General features: G+C 42.3%; 2 protein-coding genes across 4 annotated transcripts in view; one reads left to right on the forward strand and one right to left on the reverse strand.

The window, feature by feature from the left end:
- Nucleotides 1–2,057: 2,057 nt before the first annotated feature.
- Nucleotides 2,058–23,038, forward strand: part of MAPKAPK5 (MAPK activated protein kinase 5) — a 30,964-nt gene continuing 9,983 nt past the window's right edge. For both annotated transcript variants that reach the window (XM_073312538.2, XM_073312540.2), the window contains exons 1-9: nt 2,058–2,182; nt 6,484–6,557; nt 8,604–8,679; nt 10,179–10,276; nt 11,453–11,561; nt 14,508–14,597; nt 15,784–15,879; nt 17,279–17,359; nt 20,478–20,665. In XM_073312538.2, the coding sequence (XP_073168639.1) occupies nt 2,147–2,182; nt 6,484–6,557; nt 8,604–8,679; nt 10,179–10,276; nt 11,453–11,561; nt 14,508–14,597; nt 15,784–15,879; nt 17,279–17,359; nt 20,478–20,665 (848 nt within the window). In that variant the 5' untranslated portion in view covers nt 2,058–2,146. The remainder of the gene's footprint in view (nt 2,183–6,483; nt 6,558–8,603; nt 8,680–10,178; nt 10,277–11,452; nt 11,562–14,507; nt 14,598–15,783; nt 15,880–17,278; nt 17,360–20,477; nt 20,666–23,038) is intronic.
- Nucleotides 20,463–23,038, reverse strand: part of TMEM116 (transmembrane protein 116) — a 59,000-nt gene continuing 56,424 nt past the window's right edge. Inside the window, exon 10 of one of the 2 annotated variants that reach the window (XM_073312526.2) lies at nt 20,463–22,819. In XM_073312526.2, the coding sequence (XP_073168627.2) occupies nt 22,751–22,819 (69 nt within the window). In that variant the 3' untranslated portion in view covers nt 20,463–22,750. The remainder of the gene's footprint in view (nt 22,820–23,038) is intronic. The other variant, XR_012155021.2, reaches the window with a different exon arrangement.

The following is a 23,038-nucleotide window of genomic DNA, read 5'->3' on the forward strand; positions in this document are numbered from 1 at the left end:
TTTCAGTTGTCTAGGGTTGGTTATATTCTAAAACTGTTAACCCAAATTAAAGTGCATAGAGAAGCTAATGTTTTCATACACATCAGATACTCAACATGTGCTACCAATTTTGATACTAATTTCAGGAATTATGCCTTATCAAGTCCATGAAAAAACAAAGCTATCGCTGTGTCTTGGTTTAACATTAAACTTCAGAAAAACCTCAGTCTACCACCTTTAATGTTCATCTCCATTTTTGGGGAAAAAAAATGCTAAAGAATTCAGAGTTCCCTAGCAGAAATATTAGCTTTACTTTGTTCGGATGGGAGGGTAACATACCCTATCCTTATATTAATCCGTGCTCTAAAAAACTTCAGAATTTCATTACACAGATAGGCTTTTTCTTGTGGCGAAGATTAATACTTCAAACTACATGTAACCTCTATAATGTATTTAGTTTCTTATCTGAGCTAAATGGATGTTCTCCCCCTTTTTAAAAGGGCTGGGGGGAGGAGATTGGCATTAGGTTGCCACCTCTAGGACACTAAGCTTTTCTATACTAGGGGAAGTTTGCACCTATGACTGTAGCCCCAACCGCTGTTGCTGTTTAACTGAAGCTTGTTCTCAAGAGATATATACACCTTACTTTCCTTCACCGAGGCTACCTGCGCGCCAATTATGCTGATGGCTTTGTGTGATGTGGCCGTGTTTAGGCGAGACACAGTTTGCTTGCAGACATTACCAGTCTTAGTCCCTATGCTCGTAACTGCTGACCTATGCCGGCAGGGGCCCGAGCCCAAGGCACACGCAGCCAGCGCAGGTGTTTCAGCGGCTGCCATGGGGCAGAGCCCCTGTAAGAAGCAGAAGGGGACAGGCCACAACTAACGTCGCTTCCGCCTGGGTAAACGGCTCAGGGCTGATCTACCGCAGGGCCCCGCTCTCCCAGGGGCCTCACGCCGCCGCAGCGAGGGAGGCACGTTCATCGCTGGGCCCAGAGAAGCGCGGCCTGGCCCCTCCGCCGGGCTCCCCCAGGGCGGCTGGGGCAGAGCCGGGCCCCGACCCCGGGCCTCTCCACGTCCCGGCCGCCCTGCCTCAGCGCGGTGCGCCGCTGAACGAGCCCCCTCCGCCCCCAACGGCACAGCCTCGGGGAGCCTCTGCGCCGCCACTCGGGCCTCGCATGCGGCGGGGAAGGGGCCGCCTCCGCCCGCGCGGGGCGAGCCAGCCCCTACCCGATCCCCCCGCCCCCAAGGAGCCGTCACGGCGGCTGCCGCGCCCCCTCGCTAGCGGGGCCGCAGCCTGCCCCCGCCCTGCCCCCGCCCGACGCGGCCCCAGCGCAAAATGGCGCTTCAGGCTCAGCACGGCCCGCGCTTAGGTTTTCATTGGCCTGCAAATCTCGCGAGACCTCGGGCGGGACTGTCCCGCCATGACCCATCCGGCTGGTGCAGCCTCTTTCGGGACAGTTTCGCGCAGTGGGCGGGTCCTAGCGGGCTCTAGGGCGGAGCTACAGGGGGTGGGGGGAGTCTGATTTATGGCTCCACCTCTTCTGTAGCCTAATCCGCCCCAATCTCTTACGTTATAAGTGGGCGACTCAAAGGTCGAAGGCCCTCCAAGTGGTCCTTGGTATCGGCGTCGCCTGCTGAGACGGGAATGCGGGCGCCTGTTAATTATATAATCGCCACGGAGGTGGCTTCTAAAATCCTCCTAGTGGCGTGGGGAGTTAGTGGCGGGTGCGGGCCCCCGAGCTGCGTTATCGTGGGTAGCGCAGCGGGTGACTTCGTGCGCCGCGGAGCCTGGCGGGGCTGTCCCGCAGCAGAGCCCCGGCAATGTCTGGCTCCCAGGCAGCGCTGGCCGTAGCGGAGCGTCGGCTGCGGCGATTACCGGGTTAAGCGGCGGCCTCCGGGCCCGCTCAGAGGCGCCTCCCGGCCACTCCCCGAGCCGGCCGCGCGGGGATGAGGCGGCGGCGCAGCGACACAAAGGCTCCTCCGGGGCTACCCGTTGCCTAGTGCGGGCGCGGCCCGGCTCCCCCCTTTCCCGTGTCCGCCAAGCTCCCTCACCACTCAGCGGTCCCTGCCCTGCTCCCCCGGCCTCCTTTCCTCTCTCCCTGGGGACCGGCAGGCGGGATCCCCCGCCTCCCCTCCCCGCTCAGCTCGGGGCCCTGTGGGGGAGGATGTCGGAGGAGCACGCAATGGATAAAATGATTAAGGTAGGAAGGAGGCGCCGGAGCTCGGGGACCCCGATCCCCCCCCGTCAATCCCTCTTCCCCTCCCCCCACGCCTTTCCGCTCGGGGTCTTCAGACCCTTAAAACAGCTCACTCCTTTCGCTTTGGGGGCTTGGACCCCACCCCCCAAAATCTCTTGGTATGTGGCGGGGGGAGTCGCCCCTAGTGCTGGGTGCAGTCTCTGCAGGGGCCACAAATCTTTGCTCAATATCTTTGGGGGGGGGGCGAAGAACCTGGCTGATCTTGTTTCACTCAGATGTCTCCGAAATACCTTGGAGTGGAGCAATCTGAGCTCCCTATTACAAATTTTATTCCTTGTTCTTATTCTTTCCATCAACATATTCTTTCGCACATGCTGTCTCTCTGAAAACAAACTTCAGCCATCTGTGTCCTTTGATACTGAGAATAAAGAGCTAAAATATTTAAATATGAGTGACTTTAATTACAGTGCTGTTAAATTTGGCAATGGAAATTTAACCAGCTGGCAGAATAGCTCTGTGCTATTGTCATTGGCTGATCGTTGGTTTGAGTGCTGTTAGGGTAATAAATATGTAGGCACTCTGATACTATGTTGAGTATAAAAACTTGTACCCATGTCCCACTGATTGCAGGAGCAACTCCCTGAAGTCTTTTGCCATGTAGTGGACCGAATCTAACCAGACAGTTTTGTAGTCTGTCCTCAAATTGATATGCAGGAAATTTGTCCACTTCAGAAGAAAATGCTGCTCTTTATGAAAACAAACTTGGCATGTGTGACATCTGCTTTTTGGGAGAAAGGGGAGGGCACAAAACAGACTTAGGTTTGCACAGCAAGAATGATTGTAAGAACTTAATTTTTTGTTGAATCCTGTCACCTGCCTGGGTTGATTCCCTGAGAAAAATAGTGAAAGTCAGTGAGACAAAAACAACAATAAAAATGTACTAGAGGATGTATAATACAGTCAGATACCTCAGGAGTGATTAATCCTGTTGGTAACAGACTGAGGACAGTGCAGTTGTTGTCCAAAAGTGAGCATTCATCTGTCTGACTTGCACAGGCACTACAATCCTGTGGCACAGTTTGTAAGAATAAGCATTTGCCTAGATGGCCTTCGTTTAAAAATCCCCCCCCCTCCCCCCCGTGTGTACTGTGGTGTGTGCCAGCCATGTAGCTGGCTGTTATTCTCGGGATAGCTAGTTAGCAGTGGATACTGTGTGATTCTTTAGGATAAAAGACATGATATCAATTCAAAATATAATTCAATCCTTCATTAAAGCATGAGGTTGAACTTCCCATTTATCATTGATCAAATGTGATTATTACAGTTTGTTTTCATGCCCATTGGTTCAAGTTCTGCAACAAAAGTTGGGTGAACGTAGATCACTGTGTCAGCATAAACTAGCAGAAGTTGGAAAGTACATTTGAGCAATGCAAATCCACTCATATTTTGAAGATCAGGCATTAATTACTCCAAATTTTGAATTGGTTTTTATGTTGAATATGAATGGTTCTTTTTAAATTCCTCTCTACAATTTTTCACCGGGTCTAGGGGGAAAGTGTTGGAGAATGAACTTGCAAGACTTTTTTCCCCCAAATATTTGATACACGCGAGGGCCTGTGCCGGAAAAGAGCTTAGTTGGTTTTCAGAGACTGCCACTCACTTGCTGTTCTGTTGGCGCCTGGATATGAGATGTGTAGGATGAGTGCCCACACCATTCTTTTTAAGTGCCCTCTACTTATTGAATGGAAGTTGAACTCTTTGCCACAGTGGAACTCCAATGGATGGAGGGAGGTCTGGGGAAATATATGGCAATGAGAGTGAACCCCAGGAAGCAGGCTTAGTTCATCTTTAAGCGCAAAACAATAAAAGGCATACAAATCCCACCGCTATAGGTGAGAACTTTTAACCTCAGCATAAGGCTCCATGCACCCTTTGCATAACAGGCATGAGTGTTTGAAGCAATTTTAAGGTACAACTTAGCACATTTAAAATCCCTTCACTAGTAGCAGCTGCAGCACTTTCATTCTGAGCATCTGCAAATTAGTTCCAGTTGACCTGCCAGTCACTTTACAAGTTCACTGCTTCACTACACTGCTCCTCCCAAGTTGCTAGGTCTTTCCAGCTGGAGAGCTAGCTATAGTATACTGCTGGTTTGCTACCTGCATCGGTAGGTGCTGTTTCAGCCCTTCAGAAGCTACTTCCTCCATCTATTTCCCCCCCCCTTTCCAAAAAAAACTTTCTTCAGTTTCTCTAGAGAATCTATAGGTTCATTTCAGAAGCTTTAAAATAGCATTTAGTCTTGTCTGAGCTCTTTGCTTTCGCCTGCAGCTGTCTCCTTTCATGGTCTCTTTGTCCTATATAAGGCAGGAAGAAACAGTTGTCTTGCTAGGCTTCTCTGAAGAGAGGGTTTTAATTCCTCCTTGCATCAAGGAAATTCCAAGTTATTCCTTGGAGGGTCTTATAGACACCATGAATATTGTTTGCCATTCTGTTTGGGCAGGGAAGGTGCTGAGGAGGTGTAGCGTGATGTGTTAGCCATTGTTCAAAGAGACCCCATCTATACTTTAATATTTTTTTAGAATGAAAAGGCAATTTTTCTAATTGCCTGCACTTTCATTATACAAATAACTGATCCAAGAATAAAACAAGGGGATAAATCTGTTCCTTTATATGACTTTAAGATCATTGCAACTGATAAATTGATAAGAGAACTACACTTTGTCAGTGTTATTACTTGAAAACAATAAGCCATGTAATAAACACCTGCTCTAATTTTCTCCTATTTCTTCTAAGGGGGTATAACTGGGACATGTGAAAGATGCTTAAACTTGTACCTTTGTTCATGCCACTCTATTATTAGTGCCCAACTTTACTAAGCACTCTGCAGGTCATATAGAGAGGCAAGCTCCCTGTCCTAAACAGCTTGCAATATAATTTTAAATTCATGTCTCCCCTTTACCCGGGGACCTATTCCCTTATCCTTGCATGTGATTCAGTCCTTTCAAATCTTGCTTAAAATACCACATTTTCTGGGAGGCCGTTCAACATTAACCCACCAACTGCAGTGGATATTGGGGGTCTTTTAAATTAATTAAATTTAAAAAGACTGACCATTTGAGTTTTGCATCTTGAGCCTGTCAGTAATATGTCTGAACATCTGTATTTTACTTTGGTGATCCACTCCTGTATTTAGAAGATGCCTTTCTCTGTATACAGCTCTGAGCACACAGGTGGTAAAATATGCAATAAGTTTGTCACACATTCCAGATAATGACCAGTACAGATCGTGCAGGGTGAGGGAAGGATGATGAGCAGAAAGAGAGCTCAGACCCTGGCTTTGGTCACTATTGTACTACTAAGTCTGACAGAAAATATATAGGAAAGACTAGTCAAAATAGTCGCTTGGCAAACGGTTTATTCTGTTCACTGCACCTTAACGTTTTTCTCCTGTTTAATCTTTCCCCTGCATTGTCGATCTCTACTTCCTGTGTTCCTTAGAGCAAGCCAGAAAACAAACTTACATAAATTACTTCCTGGGAGGAGCAGCATCAGGAACAATATGGAATATATATTTCCCTGGCACTATATTAACAGCTAGCATATATAAATCTATACTCTTCTCCCGTGGTATTGTTAGATGACTGTCTTTAACAGCAGTGGTAGAAGTTTTAGCCAACACACTGTCTATGCTCAGGCCCCCCACTTCTACAACAAATGATGTAATGTTGAAGGAACATGTTTAAGTATGATAGTTCCTGAGGCATATCATAGTACGGTTTGGTCCTGTTTGTGTGTATCAGAGAAAAAATGGTTATTCTGAGTGTGGTTCCTTAACAAACAAGATCAAACCAGTTTTTAGCACTGGCCTCTGCTGTGCTTAATTTGCAAAGTAAAGATCCAAAGACTGGAAATCTCAGTTCTTTAGCAAGATGCTAATGTGGATGGGACCAAAAAGTAAATTCAAATTAAAAATATATTGTTCATCCACAGTTTGTCTGGTTTTTTTTTGGGGGGGGGGGAGGGAGAAGAAGGGGTGAGGCAGAACTCAGGAGCAAGATAGTCTTGCATACGATGGTCACCCCCTTCAGAATACTAGCATGACCAGCTTTAGCAAACTGCCCCAGCAGCACAAAAAATATTTTACACTATAGCACCATGTTATGCTATTGTTTGTAAGGGTGTGTAACTTTCCTTGGTAAAGTGAAATAAAAGCAGATTTTTCCATTGATGTCTCTTTCAAATCTGGGCTGCAGATATATGCTTTTCAGAAAGGTTGTGGTAATTGTTTTTTCCCTTTTGCATAGGAAACCTCCATTTTAGAGGAATACAGCATTAACTGGACTCAGAAGCTGGGAGCTGGAATCAGTGGTCCAGTTAGGTAAGACAGTACACCTGCTGATTTGTGTATGCCATCAAATTGTCAGGTTAGCTGCAAAGAAATGAGTATATATTTTAACTGTGTTAATAGTAGAAAGAAGTGTAACTCTTGAAGAGTTCCTCCCGTTTAGTTAAAAGGAAATAGGAAAAGTTTGTGTGTTAGTAACAAGTTCTTGACTCTGATGTAAGGTACCATGTACATGGAGTGTATATGTGACTCGGGTACTCTGCCACTATTGGGAATGTTTGCAATAAAAGTAAAAATTCTTCATCTCATCTCTCTCATTTTGCCCCATTGCCCACCATTCTATTTCTAAAACAAACTAGGAATAGCTACGTGCTTGGGCAAGATGCTCTTAGAAAATCCTGTTCCAGCATCTGTTTCTCTTTCTAAAACACTGTCCATACAATGCAGAGGGCACCATGCCCATCTATGGTATTGTCAGTTGGTTATTCAGCACTAGATGCCTTTTAGCTAATTTTACCAGCTCTTTTTTTCAGCTTATGTGAAGCCAATTCAGATACTGTAACTAGTCCAGTATCTTTTACCAGAACTAGCTGGATCGTTAATATTCTTATCACTGACATGCAAGAACTGGGCCCTGCCTGCAAGGCGCTATGAACAGTCTGTCAGCCTGGAACCCCAGAACAGACATTTGTACTTCTGTCCTTTTCACTCACCGCTGGAGTGCCGCTCGGGGCTGGGTCTCATCTACTGCCCCCCGCTGACAGTCACTCTTGTCCTGCAGGGGCCTGCTTCTTCTCATGGCTCAGCCCTCTGGCAAGGTTACATTTAGTCCCCCTCCCAAGTCCAATAAACTTAAACTCAGACATAACTCTTTGCCCTTAGCCTGACTCCCTCCTCTACAGATTCTTTAACCTGAAGGTCTAGCTCCAAATGCAACAGTCCTGCCTGCATTGTGTCGGGATGTTCCCATACCACCTTTCCCAGTGGTGGGTAGGGGAACCCCTGGCCTCCCTCTCCCCTAGGCTCCAATTCAGAGACTCCACAGTGAGCAGCTAAGGTTTGTTCCCTTTGACTCTTGCTGCTTCCTGGAATTCTTTCTACCTTGGCTTTCCTTCTGGCCCTTTCCTTTAGTGTTCTCTCTGCCTCTCTCTAGATCATTCTTCACTCTCTAACAACCAGAGATGGACTGAAAAATCACCCTTCTTAACTGGGCTTCCTCCCTTTGTACTCACCACCCAGCTGGGCTTCATCTGGTGGGACCTAGCCCCGCCTCCAGGTTTCTTAATTGAGCTGTTCTAGCTCCAGTTAACCCGTTTAGTGCCAATGTGGAGAATATACCTCGTTACAATCCTGGAAAACAAACTTCACTGTCTCTAGCACTGGGGGACTGAGAAGGAGAAGACCAGTTGGGCCATCTCATCTATTTTCCCTGTCCAGGAAGGATGATTTCTTACAATACATTTTTTATCACTCTGTCCCATCGAGTTTGAAATTTTCCTTTGTTCTTTATATTTGATGGCTGCCAAATAGGCCTAAGACCCTTCCCTCTGAAGCAGTCCAATCATTAATATTAAATATACATTGCACAAGTGCTTGTTTTCAACATGGTCAGTGGCCTTGTCAGAACAATAGCTTTGCATTGGAAACACTATGTGTATTATTGCTGATTAAACTCTACTTTCCAGATGTTTAATTTGTCAGTGAGTTTTTAATCAAAAGCTACTCACTTAATTATTAACATGTATAATATATTGTTTCTAATCTGCAAAGCTATTTACCAATTTCAGTCCTTGCCGTCTCTTGAATCAAGATGTGCTGTGTATTGTTGGGAGTATAAATTCTGTGTAAAATGTCCACATTTCAAGTGTGTCTTGTGATCGTTGTGGAATATGGTGATGACTTGTCATTCCTTTGAGGCTTTCTAGTCTAGTTTCTCAACAAGCACCCTGTATATTACAAATAGCCTATGTTAATCTTCGCTCCCATTTGATGAGCTAATACCAGTAATTATAAATCAGTTAATTAAAATACCTTTTTCACAATCCTGCTGACTGAATGATTTTGTTGCTATAATACCAGAGTCTGCATGAAAAAATCTACTCAAGAACGGTTTGCACTGAAAATTCTTCTTGATCGTCCAAAAGCTAGAAATGAGGTATAGTTCATTTTTTAAAAACCTGTATAATTATTGAAATGTACAAGATCTCTCCCATTTTGCAAATTATTCCACTTGTATTAAAAAGAATTAGCTAAGGTAGAAAGTGAGTCAGCCATTGGCAGATTCCCTTATGATATGTTAAGAAGGGTTTGCTTTTTGCAATACCGCTTGCTAGGCAGTGCTCTGCTTTTGACCGTATGAACTCCCTATGTTTGGTTTCTACTGGGAACACTTTTGTGGTCTTGCTAGACATGCTGCATTCACAATGGATATCTGCTGTCTATGTACAGAAGGTTCAGTTCAGAAAGGTGTATGAATTTACAGTGCCCTCCTCACCCTCCATTATGTAACATAATATGAATAGTTTAGAGGTAATTTACCTTCCATACATCTCACTCCCAGCATTACTAAAATAAGAACTGTCAGACATGCTTCAAGTGGCACTCTAAATAATTTAGGGTTGATTTGGTGTAGGAGATCTTAGATGAGCACACTAGCTTAATTTATGATTACATTAGTGTGAGTGACACTAACATGGGAATAGCCATGTGGAATGCATGATCTTTAAGAGGGCTATTACAGATTTTTTTATGATTTTGCACACTGTGTTCTTTTGAATTTTTTTTGTTGAATGAAAATAGATGTGATGTTTCAGGCAACATTTAATCAGTGTACATTAAAATGTCATTTATTCTTAAATTAAAAAAACACGTATATATCACCCATTCTTTACACATCTAGCACTGGTGTCCTTCTCCTCACATTGAAAAATGTATCAATCGACATAAAATTACAAGCTATAGTTTACAATTTTAATGCTCCCCACTCTAGAAAGAAAAAGGAAAAAAAGAGAGAAATTGTGCTTAAGATTTATGCAAATTCCTTTTCCTGCTACAAAGCAAATTCTCATTAAATTGCCTGGGAAAGCTACATGAAAATAAGATCAAGGATCTGGCTTGATCCTCCAAACTAAGAGGTTTAAAACTGGTTGAAGCTTCCAGTATGGCAGAATATCTGAATAGAAGGTGACTTTACGTATCATGAGTACTATTCCATCTGGTCATAAAAGGAGGCAGGGTCTAGAGTTTGAACTTTTATTGGTGAACTTCCAGATGTTTGTCACTGTAAGCCATATCCTTATTGTTACTGTAAGATCATTTCTTTAAAAAAAAATCTTCTAAAGATTGAACTTTGAGTGGTTTATTAGAGTTGATACCATAAGCTGTAACAATTCTTGACAGGTAAATAAATTGATATTGTCTTTTTGTCTTATTTATTTGAATGTAATGTCTCCTTGGCTGATCACATAAATGCTTTTAGGCATCGTTTTGAAATAAGTGAGTGGGCTATATAATTTTTAGCCTGTGTGTAATTTACATGGAAGCAGTTAAGTCATTTTGATTTATTGGTTCCTGTAGTCTTGGGGATATGGGGAGGAATGGAGCGGTTTGATGCATACCGTTGTATACAGTAATGTTTCTTACCTTCTCTTTAAGGTACGTCTGCACATGATGTGTGCAACACATCCAAATATTGTTCAAATTATTGAAGTTTATGCTAACAGTGTGCAGTTCCCTCATGAATCCAGTCCAAGGTAAGATTACATAGGGTGATTGATTCCCACATCTTGCTTTCCATATTTAGGCCCAGGTATAGTGGAGACTTTTTTAATAATAATAAATAATTAATAATGAACCTGAAAGGAACCCCCAGCTGGAGCTTCCAGGCAAAATACTACACTTCACAGTAAGCTACACCCATTTTTCTCATTGCAGTGCCCTGGCTTTATAGACAGATACTGTATACATTGAATTTCATTTTTTGATTAAAGTTTGATTTCTTTGCTGCATATTTCCTGCCATCATCTTGTTGAAAAATACCATAATTTGGAACACATACATTGTCTGAGAGTAAACAGGCTTCTGTCCTGCTTTAATACTAGTTTGGCGCATAAGAGCTTCAGAGTCAGCATTCTTTGAGGAGCTTTCCAGTTTCAAGCCTGTATTAAAACAGGGTAGGAGTTGTAGTTTTATCTCTCTGACACTGATACTTTCCCTTTTATATGCAGGCTCACAAATGAGATCCCTTTGCAAGAGATTGGTGTCTTCTGGCCAGGAGCAGGTTCAGAAATGCCAGTGTAAATAATACATCTGTATATTGAATTGCATTTGAAAAATAACATTTCTGAACCTGGGCAATTGTCAACTATTGATATGACCTAGGGAAAAAATACTGACAGTAGCTTCTAATTGGGTGTTAAGGACTTAAGAGTGGGTAGAGTTTTGTTTTAATATAAAACGAAGGACTGCCATCCTCTGTCTTTTTGTTCTCAGGGGGGTTGACAGTAAAACTTTAATTAAAACTGGGAGGCACAATATGGTATCCTGCCTCTAAAACTTTAAAGGTGGCTGGCAGCTTCACATTTGTAAATTGCTATGGACACCTACAGCTCTACATAAATAATCCCTACATGCATTCGCTTCAGTTGGAAAGCATGAGAGCCTAATGTGAAGAGCAAACTGTAGTCTCCCGTGTGATAGTACAATGCGCTATTCAGGGAGTCAGATTATGCAGGAGACCAGAAGATACTGTATTTGACGCTGTAAAAACCAAAATTATTAAACTATAGTAGACAGAACAACAGTATGAGACAATTACACTGTCTCTCTTTTGGCCTGCATCACCAGCTCTGAAATGTGCGTTTCTAGATTAGCAATTGTTATATTTTGACAATTTTTTTAATGTAATGAAATGAAATGCTTTTAAACAGGGCTCGGCTTCTAATTGTAATGGAGATGATGGAAGGGGGAGAGCTATTTCACAGAATCAGCCAGCACCGGCACTTTACTGAGAAGCAAGCAAGCCAAGTAACAAAGCAGGCAAGTTAACTCCCATGTATAAGCAAAACCAGGAACAATAATGGTTAAAATAGTTACAATTTCATGGGGGCGGGGAAGGAAAAAGGAAGCTAAAATAACCCTCAGTTCTGATCCAATGATCATTGCCTGCTTTGTTATAATCTGATAATACCAAAGTTTTGATAGAACTGAAGAATTTTAAGGTTTTTGCTAGTTTTTCTGGGTTAAGATCTTTGTACCTTTTGAAGTCCTTCTTATTAGTGGTTCTCCAGCTTCTTCATTCTCCTGAGCACTTCACAAGAGAGAGAGACCCTCCTAACCTGTCCCTGGCTTTGCAGTTCTCAAAATGTTGTATTCAGGAGACCACCAGGAAGGGTCTTCATGGGGAACAGATGGTCGCAGGCCTAGCAGGGAACCACTGCTAACTATCAGATATAATTACTAATTAGTAGTGTTTCTCTCAGCCCATGGGAGACAGCAGATATACCATATTATGTATATATGCCCTAAGCATTCATTTTTCTAGAAGTCTAGAAAATACCAGTGTTCTCTCTAAGCGTCAAGGATCTGCTAATGTCTTGTGGAAGACCTAAAAATCCATTGAGTTCCAAGATGAGTCTACCAGTATGTATAGCACATGTCTTCTGTGTTTCTTTTCTCTCCCTAGCCAACTAGAACGCACTCAGCACTGTGGTATCTTGGCATCTCCCCAGCTTGTATTACTGAGGACTTTTGCATCCATCAAATGCTTTGTTGCTTATCAGTTCATCTGCTCATCTCCCATCAGAGGGGCCAGATGTGGTCAAGTTTGAAGGAGGGGCTCAGTGGGTTAGGATTTCTGTAAGGATCCCCTTGGGAAATTCCCCATATCATTCCTCTGAGAAGGGAAACTGTTCCTTCTTCCTCCCACCCTTCTGGGTGAGCTGTGGGGCCCACCCAGAAAAGCCCAGATTCATGAGAGGGCTGCAGAAAAAATAATCTAGCCTTAGGCTGTCGTTTCTCCAGAGAACCACTGTGGGGCAGGAAAGGCCTCTACCAGGAGCCACAGAAAAGGAGGATATGGCTGCAAAAGTGTTTGAGCCCTTCCACATGCTGAAGGGCTCCTCTGCATGTGAATATCGGGAACACAGTCCCCCTCACCTCGTTCTTGCGGAGAGAATTATGACATCCCAAAATGAAGATGCATGAATTGAGATGGGAGATATACGGAGCAAGATTCAATGAAAACTCTAAGCTACAAATATCCTGGTCCCCTGAAAATGACCATAGTGGGTTTAAAAAGAAAAAGCAGACAGGGATACCACATAATTCTTTCTAAATTGAATGCTTTTCAACGTTTTCCACAGGGTGTTTGGCTCTTTAAGCTGTTGATATGGCTGCATAGTGATACCTTGATGTCATGATTGTGCTTCCAGTGTATTAGGGAGACTGTGCTGGGTGCTGTATTTTGAGGGGGAGGCGGAGGGGAGATTTGGAGGGGATGGAGCAAATTCTGTTCTTTCTAACTTAATTTTCTATAAAATACCTTATGTCAGTGGTTTTCAACCTTTTTTCATTTGCGGACCCCTAAAACATTTCAAATGGAGGTGTTGGACCCCTTTGGAAATCTTAGACCACAGGTTGAAAACCACTGTCTTATGTTTTGTAAGTTGTTTCTCATGAAGTGTTAATTGCAATTATCTTTCTGGCTTTCCATTCAGTGCAATGGACCAGCCCAGAAATTAGATGAGAAGTGCAGGATTGTTCTTCGCAGTAAATTTACTAGTGTTTTATGAAGTTTGGTTGTAAAAGACAGCACACTTTCTGAACAAGAGTCTCCAGGAAGAACTTGTCAAAAGTAACTTTTTTTTTTTAAGCACATGGACGGAATTCAGTTCATTTATGTCCAGTCTTACAACCATGCATGTGTGAAGTCCATTGATTTCAATGAGACCACACACATGCATAAAGTTACTTATTAATGCATTAGCCTTTGCAAGAATGGGGTTTTAGAAACTACTTTAAAGCGTTATTCTTATGTCTGGTGTTTCCTGAATAATATCTGCAGTTAGAGAATTTTAACCCTGTGTTCCCAGTTAATGAAGCCTATCCTGAGTCCCTGCTTGGGCAGAAGTCCCATTGAAATCAATGAATTCTCCCCAAATAAGGACTGCTTGACTGGGCCTTAATTTTGTTTTGTTTCAATGATGTTATGTAAACATTTTTTCTTTTCATTGTTTAAATGAATTGCACCTTCACATGTGCAATCTGTGGAGTCTTAAGACTAGGTAACAAGTTTCTAAGCAATTGCAGCAGTGTAAAACTATCATCCTCTTACCTTGGAAGGACTACTAGTAGTTTTCTATGTCACATGGAACAGGTGAAATGTAGACAGTCCATTAACGTGTTAAAGAATAAAGTGGCCTGAATGTTAGCTCTTAAGTAATGAAAGAGAGAAAACGTTGGCTGAAATCAACTTTCGTAGCTGAAGTCCTGAAATAAGAACTTTACTGTTGAAAGTTAAGCAGAATGTAATTGCTTGAGTAACTGCAAGCATGTTAGTGACACTGCTGACCAAGTCAGCAAATAAAGGGACACTGTCATGATAAAACCTCAGTACTGAAAATGCATTACATACCTGGGTTAGTAATACTGCTCTGGCTTATTTACGTAATGAAAAAGAATTTATGCTGTTTGTTTTCCTTTTGTCGAAGCTTAATGAAATGTAAATTGAATAGACTGGTCAGTGTGTCTACTTCTAGGCAGTTTCACTTCCTGATTTCCATGCACTAGTGCAGTGTGCTGTTTGGGTTTCCAGTACTGCACAGGAATGTCTGAATCTACAATTGGCTTTCATTAAATATTTAAACTTCTCTCTGAAAACATTTGGGGCCTAAACTATGTTACAGTGTCTCTTTAAAGTGCAAATATATTGTCAAGGCAAAGGGAGAAGTCTATAACTAGTTGATTTATTGTGCCCTTTTTCAGATAGCTTTGGCTTTGCAGCACTGTCACTCATTAAACATTGCACATAGAGACCTCAAGCCTGAGAATCTCCTCTTCAAGGATAACTCTTTGGTAAGATGCGGACTTAGTTTTCTTCCGTTCTTGGTGAATTTTATAACATGATCGAAGATGATGCTTAGAAAAGTGGAAAATAATAATAATACCTAGTTCTTATATTGTGCTTTTCATCAGTAGTTCTCAACGTGCTTTACAAAGAGCGGTCATTGTGCAGTGAGATCAGCCCAATCTTTTGGTGATAGCACATGACTGACTCCTTTGGATTCCTACTTCTCAGTGCCCCAATGAAATCCCATTGTGATTTGCTCAGAACAGAACATGTCCGCACCACTGAGATCTTACCTAGGGCCAAATCCTGTGCCTAGCCACGATAAATGGACCTTACATAAGGGATCTTTTCAAGGGTTTGAATGGGACAGAATCCTTCCTACTCTGTTTTTATTACCTTAGTCACTGCATCTCCATCCCTCCCACCCCCAACAAATACTTGCAAATATACACAGTACGAGTGTTTTGATTAGAGCAGGGGTGGCCAAACTGTGGCTCACGAGCCACACGTGGCTCTTGTACAGTTAAAGTGCGGCTTCTGGAGACCCCACCCGCAACCCCCCTTCTCCCCCTCACAGATTGGCAGGGAGGGGAGCTCAGGGCTTCTGGTCTGTGGGGCATGCCTGCTGGGGCCCTGAGCCTTGGCAGGCACCTCCCACAGGGCAGAAGCCTCAAGTCCCACCACCCTCTGCACGGCAGAAGCCCCAAGCCCCGACAGGTGAGCCCCCAGGGCTGAAGCCCCGAGTCCTGGCAGGCGTGCCTGGCTCTCAAGGTTATGAAGATTATTAAAAAGGGTCAGTAAGTTTGGCCACCCCTGGGCTAGAGGATCCATATAGTTGTGGAACCACTGTTGATGGCCCATCACATCCCTCCCTACCCGCGACCCACTCTGCATATGCAAAGGAACCTGCACAGTTTTGCGGGAAGGACCTTCCAGACAAGGCGGTGGGATATACTTTGAGTTTCTGAGAGCAGCCTGGAGCACAAAGGGTATTCATTGCTCAAATAAATCAATTCATGATAGCCGCCTGGTGTCAGTGGGAAGGAAATAGCTGAAAAAGAGGAGTAAGCAACAACAGGAATGAAATTAGAGTTGAATGCAAGAGGGAAGGAAGAACTCTCTACCATAAAGGAAAAGAAATTCAAATACAACAAGATTCCATAATACAATCCCTCCTGCTGCTTGTTTCAGGACGCTCCAGTTAAGTTGTGCGACTTTGGGTTTGCCAAGATAGACCAAGGTGACTTGATGACACCCCAGTTCACTCCATACTATGTAGCACCTCAGGTAATGAATGATTGTACTTTCAGTTATAGGGAAATAATGCATGCAGTATTTATTGGCCATGCCTTTGTACACATGCCAGTCTAATACCCCTTTCTAGAGACTACTAAGGGACTCTCGGGTGGGAGTCATGAATAAATGGATAGTATGGATAGCCTTTCAAAACGAAGTGCCTATTGCTTTACACCACTGCAATCTACTGGTTACAGCAGGGGACTGTGAGACACGAGTTCTAGAGGCTGTTTCTAGCTTGGACTCTGCCTTGCTGCAATCAATTAGCCTTTCTGGTTTGTAGTTTTCCAAGCAAAATGGTGTTAGTATGTATTAGTAAAATGGAGATAAAGGATATATTTTAAATCTTGAATTCTGATCTCCCTCGAGGGGAGGGTCATCTGTAAATTGGGCAGAAACCTATTGTTGCATCTGCGTTGAGACTTAGGGTCTCAGAAACTGAGCTCTGGTTGTGTTAATACAGGTGTTCTGGGGCCTCCTTGCCCCAGTGCAAGCCTATATTAAATTACATTTTAAAAAGCTACATTACAAGAACCTTAAGTTGCAAAGCCAAGTAGTCAAAAGTTAGGAAATGCCAGAAATCAAGTTCTCCATGCACCCTTCATATGGCCCCTTGGTGCACATATGCTGTCTTTAATTATATGATCCCTTCCCTCTCCTTTCCTCAATCCTCTGCAGCCAAATCAGATTAATTCCTCCTCCTCCTTGCTGCCTGGGCACCAGTAGGGTGAGCGTTGAGAGCATAGCAGAGGCAGGCTCCCTGCTCTGTTATGGTGCCTGGCATGACAGCAGCCTCTGACAGCCAGGAGCAGCAACTGTAGGGAAAGTCCTGCTGAGCCCCTGCAGCCCCATGAGGGAGCATGTTCACTCCTTCGATGGGACGGTGCATACATATTCCCCTCAGCATATAGATGTGTGAGGGGCTGGAGCATGCTTAGTGAAGATGGACTCTTTGGAAAATTTAGCTGTTAACTCTGCCCAGTCTCTAAGGAGCCGATTTTTTGAAGGCTTGTAACTTGGCTAGCTTTTCACAAGGGCAGCAAAAAAGGCACATCCCTGACTCCAGCGCAACACCCTGCTGCTGGACGTACTAGAGCTTCCCAACAAAAAAAATTCTTCCAACGCTTTTTTGTAACGTTAGCTAAACAACTAACCTTCATTCTCTAACTTCATTTTTTTTGGCTAACCTCATTCTCAGAAATGGCCAAGCCATTTTAGCTGAAACTTACCCAGAAAATTTCAGACTGAACTGTTTGTTTGGAAAAGTTTTAAGCAGCTGAAAATAGGGTCGTGTAATGGAAGGTGTCAGGCAGCTTTAACTATAGGCATGTGATTTAGATCTGTACTGTAATTTCTAAGGTGGATTCTTGTTTTCGTCTCCCTGCAATAGGTACTGGAGGCACAAAGACGACATCAGAAGGAGAAATCTGGTATTATCCCTACCTCGCCAACACCCTACACTTATAACAAGGTAAACTTCTCAAGGAGCCTGCGTGTTGATGTCTTTTAAGGAAAGTGCTTTTCCCTTCTGCAGGTAGATGCCACCATAGAACGAACTGTAATAGCAGCTTATCCCACTGCCATGAAGTGGGGCATCTGTGACCAGGAGCAGTAAAAAGGTTCAGACTCTAGGCTTCCGAATGCATAAAACTAACACCGAGTTTCCCAGTGAAAAGCAGGAACAGTAACAAACCTTAAGGACCTGTCACTTTGCTTCTTAGCAGGAATGGAATAACCCCAGGGACAGAGTTTTTGCTTTGGCTACTTTACAATGTAGCAAGTGTTGGGAAATAGAAATTAAAAAACCGAGCAGGTGGTACGTTGGCACTATTGGCAGTAGTCTTCCCTGAGTATATGGCGGGCCTGGTTTCCTTAAGCGGGCTGGGAGACTTGCGTGCAGGTGAGTATTATGGTCTGGAGGAAGGTAAACTGTTGCCACAAAAATGCAATTAATTGCAGCTTCGCTTAATAGTTCAAAACACATCTGTCCCTCTTGTTCATAGTTGCTTTTTTCAATCTCCAATTATTATTTTAGGGTTCATGGATTTCAGAGGTACTGTGATTAGTTTCTGCTTGTTAACTGGGCTGCGCAAATTAGCTGTCCCAGGTCTAGTGATACATGACATGCTTAACTGTGCTTCTGGCTTTGAGGAGTTCTTTCTGATGGAAGTGAGCTCTTGGTCTGAAGTGTGAACTCCTTCATAATAGCACGATCAAACGAGAAATATGCCAGCACAGTTCACAGTATTAAAAACTGCAAGGAAAATTATTCCATTGGGATATACCTGTTTGGGAAGAAATTCTTTCACCACTGTCAAAGGCTCTTCCAAAAGAATCCTCTCTTCTGTTGATATTAGGGGCTCCTGATCACACAATAGCAGAGCCTGCTAACTTGAGCCTCTCTCTGATTCATGCTGTTGTCTTTTTTTTTTTTTAAGATGAGGAATAGTTCTATTATACAATGGGAAACTACTTTAATATCTGTACCCGTAAAGTCATAGGTATCATGGCTGATCCTAGGATTGTCTTGACAAAGATTGTGATAGAATTTGTCCTGAGATTTCTTTTATGAGCACTCAAGGCTAACCAGGAAGGTCGCTTTCGTTTTTGGCTTCTCCTAAAAACTGAGTCTGCTTATCGGCATCTTTCCCTCCATAGTTAGTGGTGTTTTGTCCACTTAGTGTTTTCCTGTGATGTTTTCAGCTTTGATTGAAGAAAGCCTAGAGTTCTCTGGTTGCAAGGGAAAATGTTCGCACTGAGATCACTCTCAAGGGCAATTCTTCAGCTCAGCATACACTAAGGGAGTCTTTGGTATAAGGAGGTACATTTGAGTAGACTATATCAGAAATCATAATGGCAATACACAGAGGTGATCTCTCTTGCATTACCCCATATGTCTTCCTTTTCAGAAGGAATCCCTGAAAAGTACCTTGGGCAGAGTTGAGCGGGAAGAAACCAGTACTTTCCAGACACTTACATAAATAATGGAACTGACAGAGCAGGTGTCCGGCAGGAGTTTCTTTCAATATAGTGATTGACATACCGTCACAGCTTCAGTGATAGGGAAAGTGGTCCAACTGCTTTTTGTTAAGCTCTTAAAAGTCACAATGGGGGGACATGGGTGCACTTTTGTGGACTGCAACAGGTACTTATCCGCTATTGGATAGTCTAATTTCTCTCCCTTTCAGTACGGAAGTGTCAAATGTAACCCTTGTGAGTCCTAAAAAGAAAATTTTTTTCACTGTCACATTGATACAGAGCTTGAAAGCAGTTTTGTTCCTTTAGTGGATTAAATCTGTACATTATCAAAGTATGAATCATATTTTATCATAAAGGAAAGTCAGAAGAATAGGAATGAACTCCACAGTGCGTACCTGTATTGACAAGGTTAACCAGTTTGTTGCCAGTGTGTTATCCCTTTTCATCCAGTTTAGTTATTGTCTTGTCCTTTAGAATTATACTGTGATGTATCAGTCTTGTTTGTATGTGACAAAGATCACTTAATGAACTGTTCCAGCTCGTTCTTGAACAGCTTTCAGTCACGGCTTCATTAACTAGCTAGGAATGGTGTATAAAATGTTCTTACCAGTATCCTCCTGCCAAATGTGACTCATTGCAAAAAGAGCACCTAGCATATGCCCAGCTCTCTGAAATAGACTGTGATAAACTCCCACGTAAACTGTCTTTACATAGTAATTTAGGCTACTCTGATTGCAAATGTTTAATGATCCACCTTCACAAGTAATAAATGCTGCATGTCATTTTGCTACAAAGTTAAATTGGAGGAAAAGCCCTTCCCTTGAGTTTGAGGTGGGTTTTTTTTGTAAATTTTGTGTGTACTGGTTCGGGGGGTGGGGGTAAGTACAGAACTGGCTGTTAAGATGTAGACTCTAAGGGTGGAATGCTCAAAAGAAGTTAAGCTCCGATCTTCCATTGAAATCAATGGAAGCCTGGGGAAAATTTTGTCCATGAAAGGTATCTGGTGAAACCACAGAGGAGTTTGTTTATAAAAAAAAAATTTAAACAACTGACTTTTTGTAGAAGCAAAATACATTGGGTGTCTACTTTCCAAATCCACCCTGAGGATCTGGGTGTCGGAAGGGCCTTCAGTATGTCAGAGGCACATGCAGGTATACTGGGCAAACTTGCGAAGTGTTGTACATTTTTTTTTTTTTTTGACTGATGTATATACAAGGATACTTGAATCTTAGCATGTGACTATCAGAACATTACAAAGTACACTGGGAGATTACTCTTTTTAAAAAAGTAAAGATTTTTTTAAAAAATACACAACCAATTTAGCTGACAAAAGTATTTAAAATTAATCTTTTTATTTAAGAAAAAGGTAAAGTATTAAGCATCTAAAGGGAGGGGGAAAAACACTTTTAAAATCTAAATTCTTATAGAGTTTGGACACTTTTCGTTGATTTTGTTTTTCCCTCTCCAATAAACTAATTCAGACTAGACCACTAGAGAGAGACCAAAATGTATTTCAGCATTTCATAAGAAGTCGTGTAGATCTTTTAACATGGCTACACAGTGCTTTGCCGTAAGTTGTGCCCCAAAAGTGATAATTTCCTTGCTTTCAGAGCTGTGACTTGTGGTCCCTGGGTGTCATTATTTATGTGATGCTGTGCGGATACCCTCCTTTTTACTCCAAACACCACAGTCGGACAATTCCAAAGGACATGCGGAAAAAGATCATGACAGGAAGTTTTGAATTTCCAGAGGAAGAATGGAGCCAGATCTCAGAAATGGCAAAAGACATTGTGAGAAAGTGAGTCAGTTGAGGAAAATGTTATATTACTCTTTATTATTTATATCAAGACATTGGAAAATCACTAAATATTTTGTCACTAAAGGCTCCATTTTCAAAAGGGAAAAAATTGTCTGCCGTGTGTAAAGCTGGAACGTTGTATTTCATATTCAGCATGAACAAAGGTTGGTAAATGTTTTCCCTTGTTTCTCTTTTTCCAGACCACTGTCTTCAAATTTTAATCAGCTCCTACCACTAAAATATTTAGAGTTGCATGGAGATGTAGCCTTTAACAGGAGTGGTACGGTTAAATCCTCAAGCAACACTTCTGGAAAAGTGCAGGTGTTCAGTGCGTAGTGCACGTGTACCCAGTCTAAAAGGAGCAGCTGATCAGAAAAGGGTTTTGAGCACAGTGCAACAGGTTTTCTGATATGTATTTTATCAAAAGGACACTGTCAGGTCACATTTGGCCTAAAATTTGAGCGTTAAAACCTGTTAAAGCCTAAGACCCCCAAAAAAGTATTTCTGTGCATTTTTTTAAAAGCAAATAAATATTTCCTGAAGTGTTTGCAACTCAAACATTGCAGCACTCTGCTATTGCACGATAACCAGAAAATGGAACTGATCAGAATCCAACTGCATTTTTTAAAAGTGAAACTGACTAGTTGCATTTTCACTGTTCAGTCAGAGAAATGAAAAACAAACAATTAAAAGCAACATAAATATTGAAAATCAAATCCATTCAATTATTTTAACCTGACACTGTCCCCTTTAAGGCACTGTAAAAACTCCAGGAATTTAAACCAATGGCATACTTTTGTAAATATTGGAGGAACCTGTTTATAATGGTAGAGAAAGTCCAGAAGGGCTTTGACATACAAATTGCAGTTATGGTTTCACTGAAACCTACACTTAGAGTGAAATCAGCTTTTTTCATACAGCAGCTTCACTCTAAGAAGGTTCCACTGTATTTCAAAATGGCCACGATACTGGATTCCACAGACCGTCACTAATTTGGATAAAGTCAGTTTTCTTTCATTCTCTTTATTAAACTATCAGAACTACTTTTTCTCTTTGTCCTTCTCCAGCAAATATGTCAGAACCTGTGTCTATGGCTTGATGTGCAGGAAGATATTTAAGTCTGTATAGGGGATCTTCTTGTTTGAGAGAGGTTCTTAGCCTGTATGTGTGCTGTTTTCTGTTTATTTGGAGTTTAAAAAAAAAATTGTTATTCACATGAGCCTTGGCTCTGGAGGTCACATTCTGCCTTCAAGTGGCTGCTTGCTTGGGAGCACGTTTAGTTGATATGTGGCCTTGATCTTTACTTAAGTATATAAATTATCCCTTTTAAATCTAAAGGAAAAAATACAAATGGTTTGGGGTCTTGAATCAAAACTGAAATGGAGGCCTGTTTGCTACCTGTGCCTTGTACCTAAAGTTATGGACTAGCCAGGGGCACTGCTGACACTTCTGTAAAAGTCACTTACTTTTTCTTTCTATATTGAACAATTCTGCTGTACAATCAGTTTACGGTATAGTTGTCCAAGAAAGTAAATTGTGCCTTAATTTGACCGTATTGTTTTGTCTATTTCCAACTTGACCTTTGTCTTTGACCATCAGCAATGCCAATAATATATCAGCCATAATACCGACAACTTATTTTTTATTAAACAGTTGTGCCTAATAGTGGGAGCTTTAATTTACCTGCAGAATCTTTTTCAGGCTGCTCTTTCTAGTGAGTGTCTCGTGATTTGTCTTTCTTACATTACTACTGTAAACATACTCTCCATAACAATCCATAAGGTTTTCACAGAATCTCATAATGCAACTCTTCTTTACAATCCTATCTGGGACTTTACAATTGTTACATTATAGTAAAATTGTGCTTTGAGTGTTGGTACAAGTAAAAAGCAAAGAATAAGCAGATATCTGACAGTCTAGAAACTTAGGTGGAAATAGCTAATTTACACTGTTAACATGGGAGAGTTGAGTATTCTGGAGGCTGTGCAGTAAGTGTCAGGGACGGAAGGGAAAGGAGGCCATCCATCTGTTGCAAGCACAACCATTAAATAATTGCTTGAGTCCGTACGTCACTGGAGAGTTCTTTTAACTAAGAGCTGCTAATTCACCAGAGATGGTCTCTGTTGTAGAGGTGTCCACTTGTCCATCCTTCTGCTGAGGAAACAGTGCTAAGAAGTTGCATTATAGGAGCAGAGTCTGTTCAGTAAACACATACCTAACTTTGAAATTCTGCCTTACTCCGCCATGCACAAAATCCTTAAGTAAGTCCCACTACCTGACAAAACTGTAGAAGTGCATTTCCAGAGAATGTTGATCCTTTTTGCATTGGGTATTTCTTAAGGGAGGAGAACTTTTGCTACCACAGGATCTGAA

The sequence above is a fragment of the Lepidochelys kempii genome, chromosome 15 (assembly GCF_965140285.1).
Source record: "Lepidochelys kempii isolate rLepKem1 chromosome 15, rLepKem1.hap1, whole genome shotgun sequence".
Taxonomy (NCBI): Eukaryota; Metazoa; Chordata; order Testudines; family Cheloniidae; genus Lepidochelys; species Lepidochelys kempii.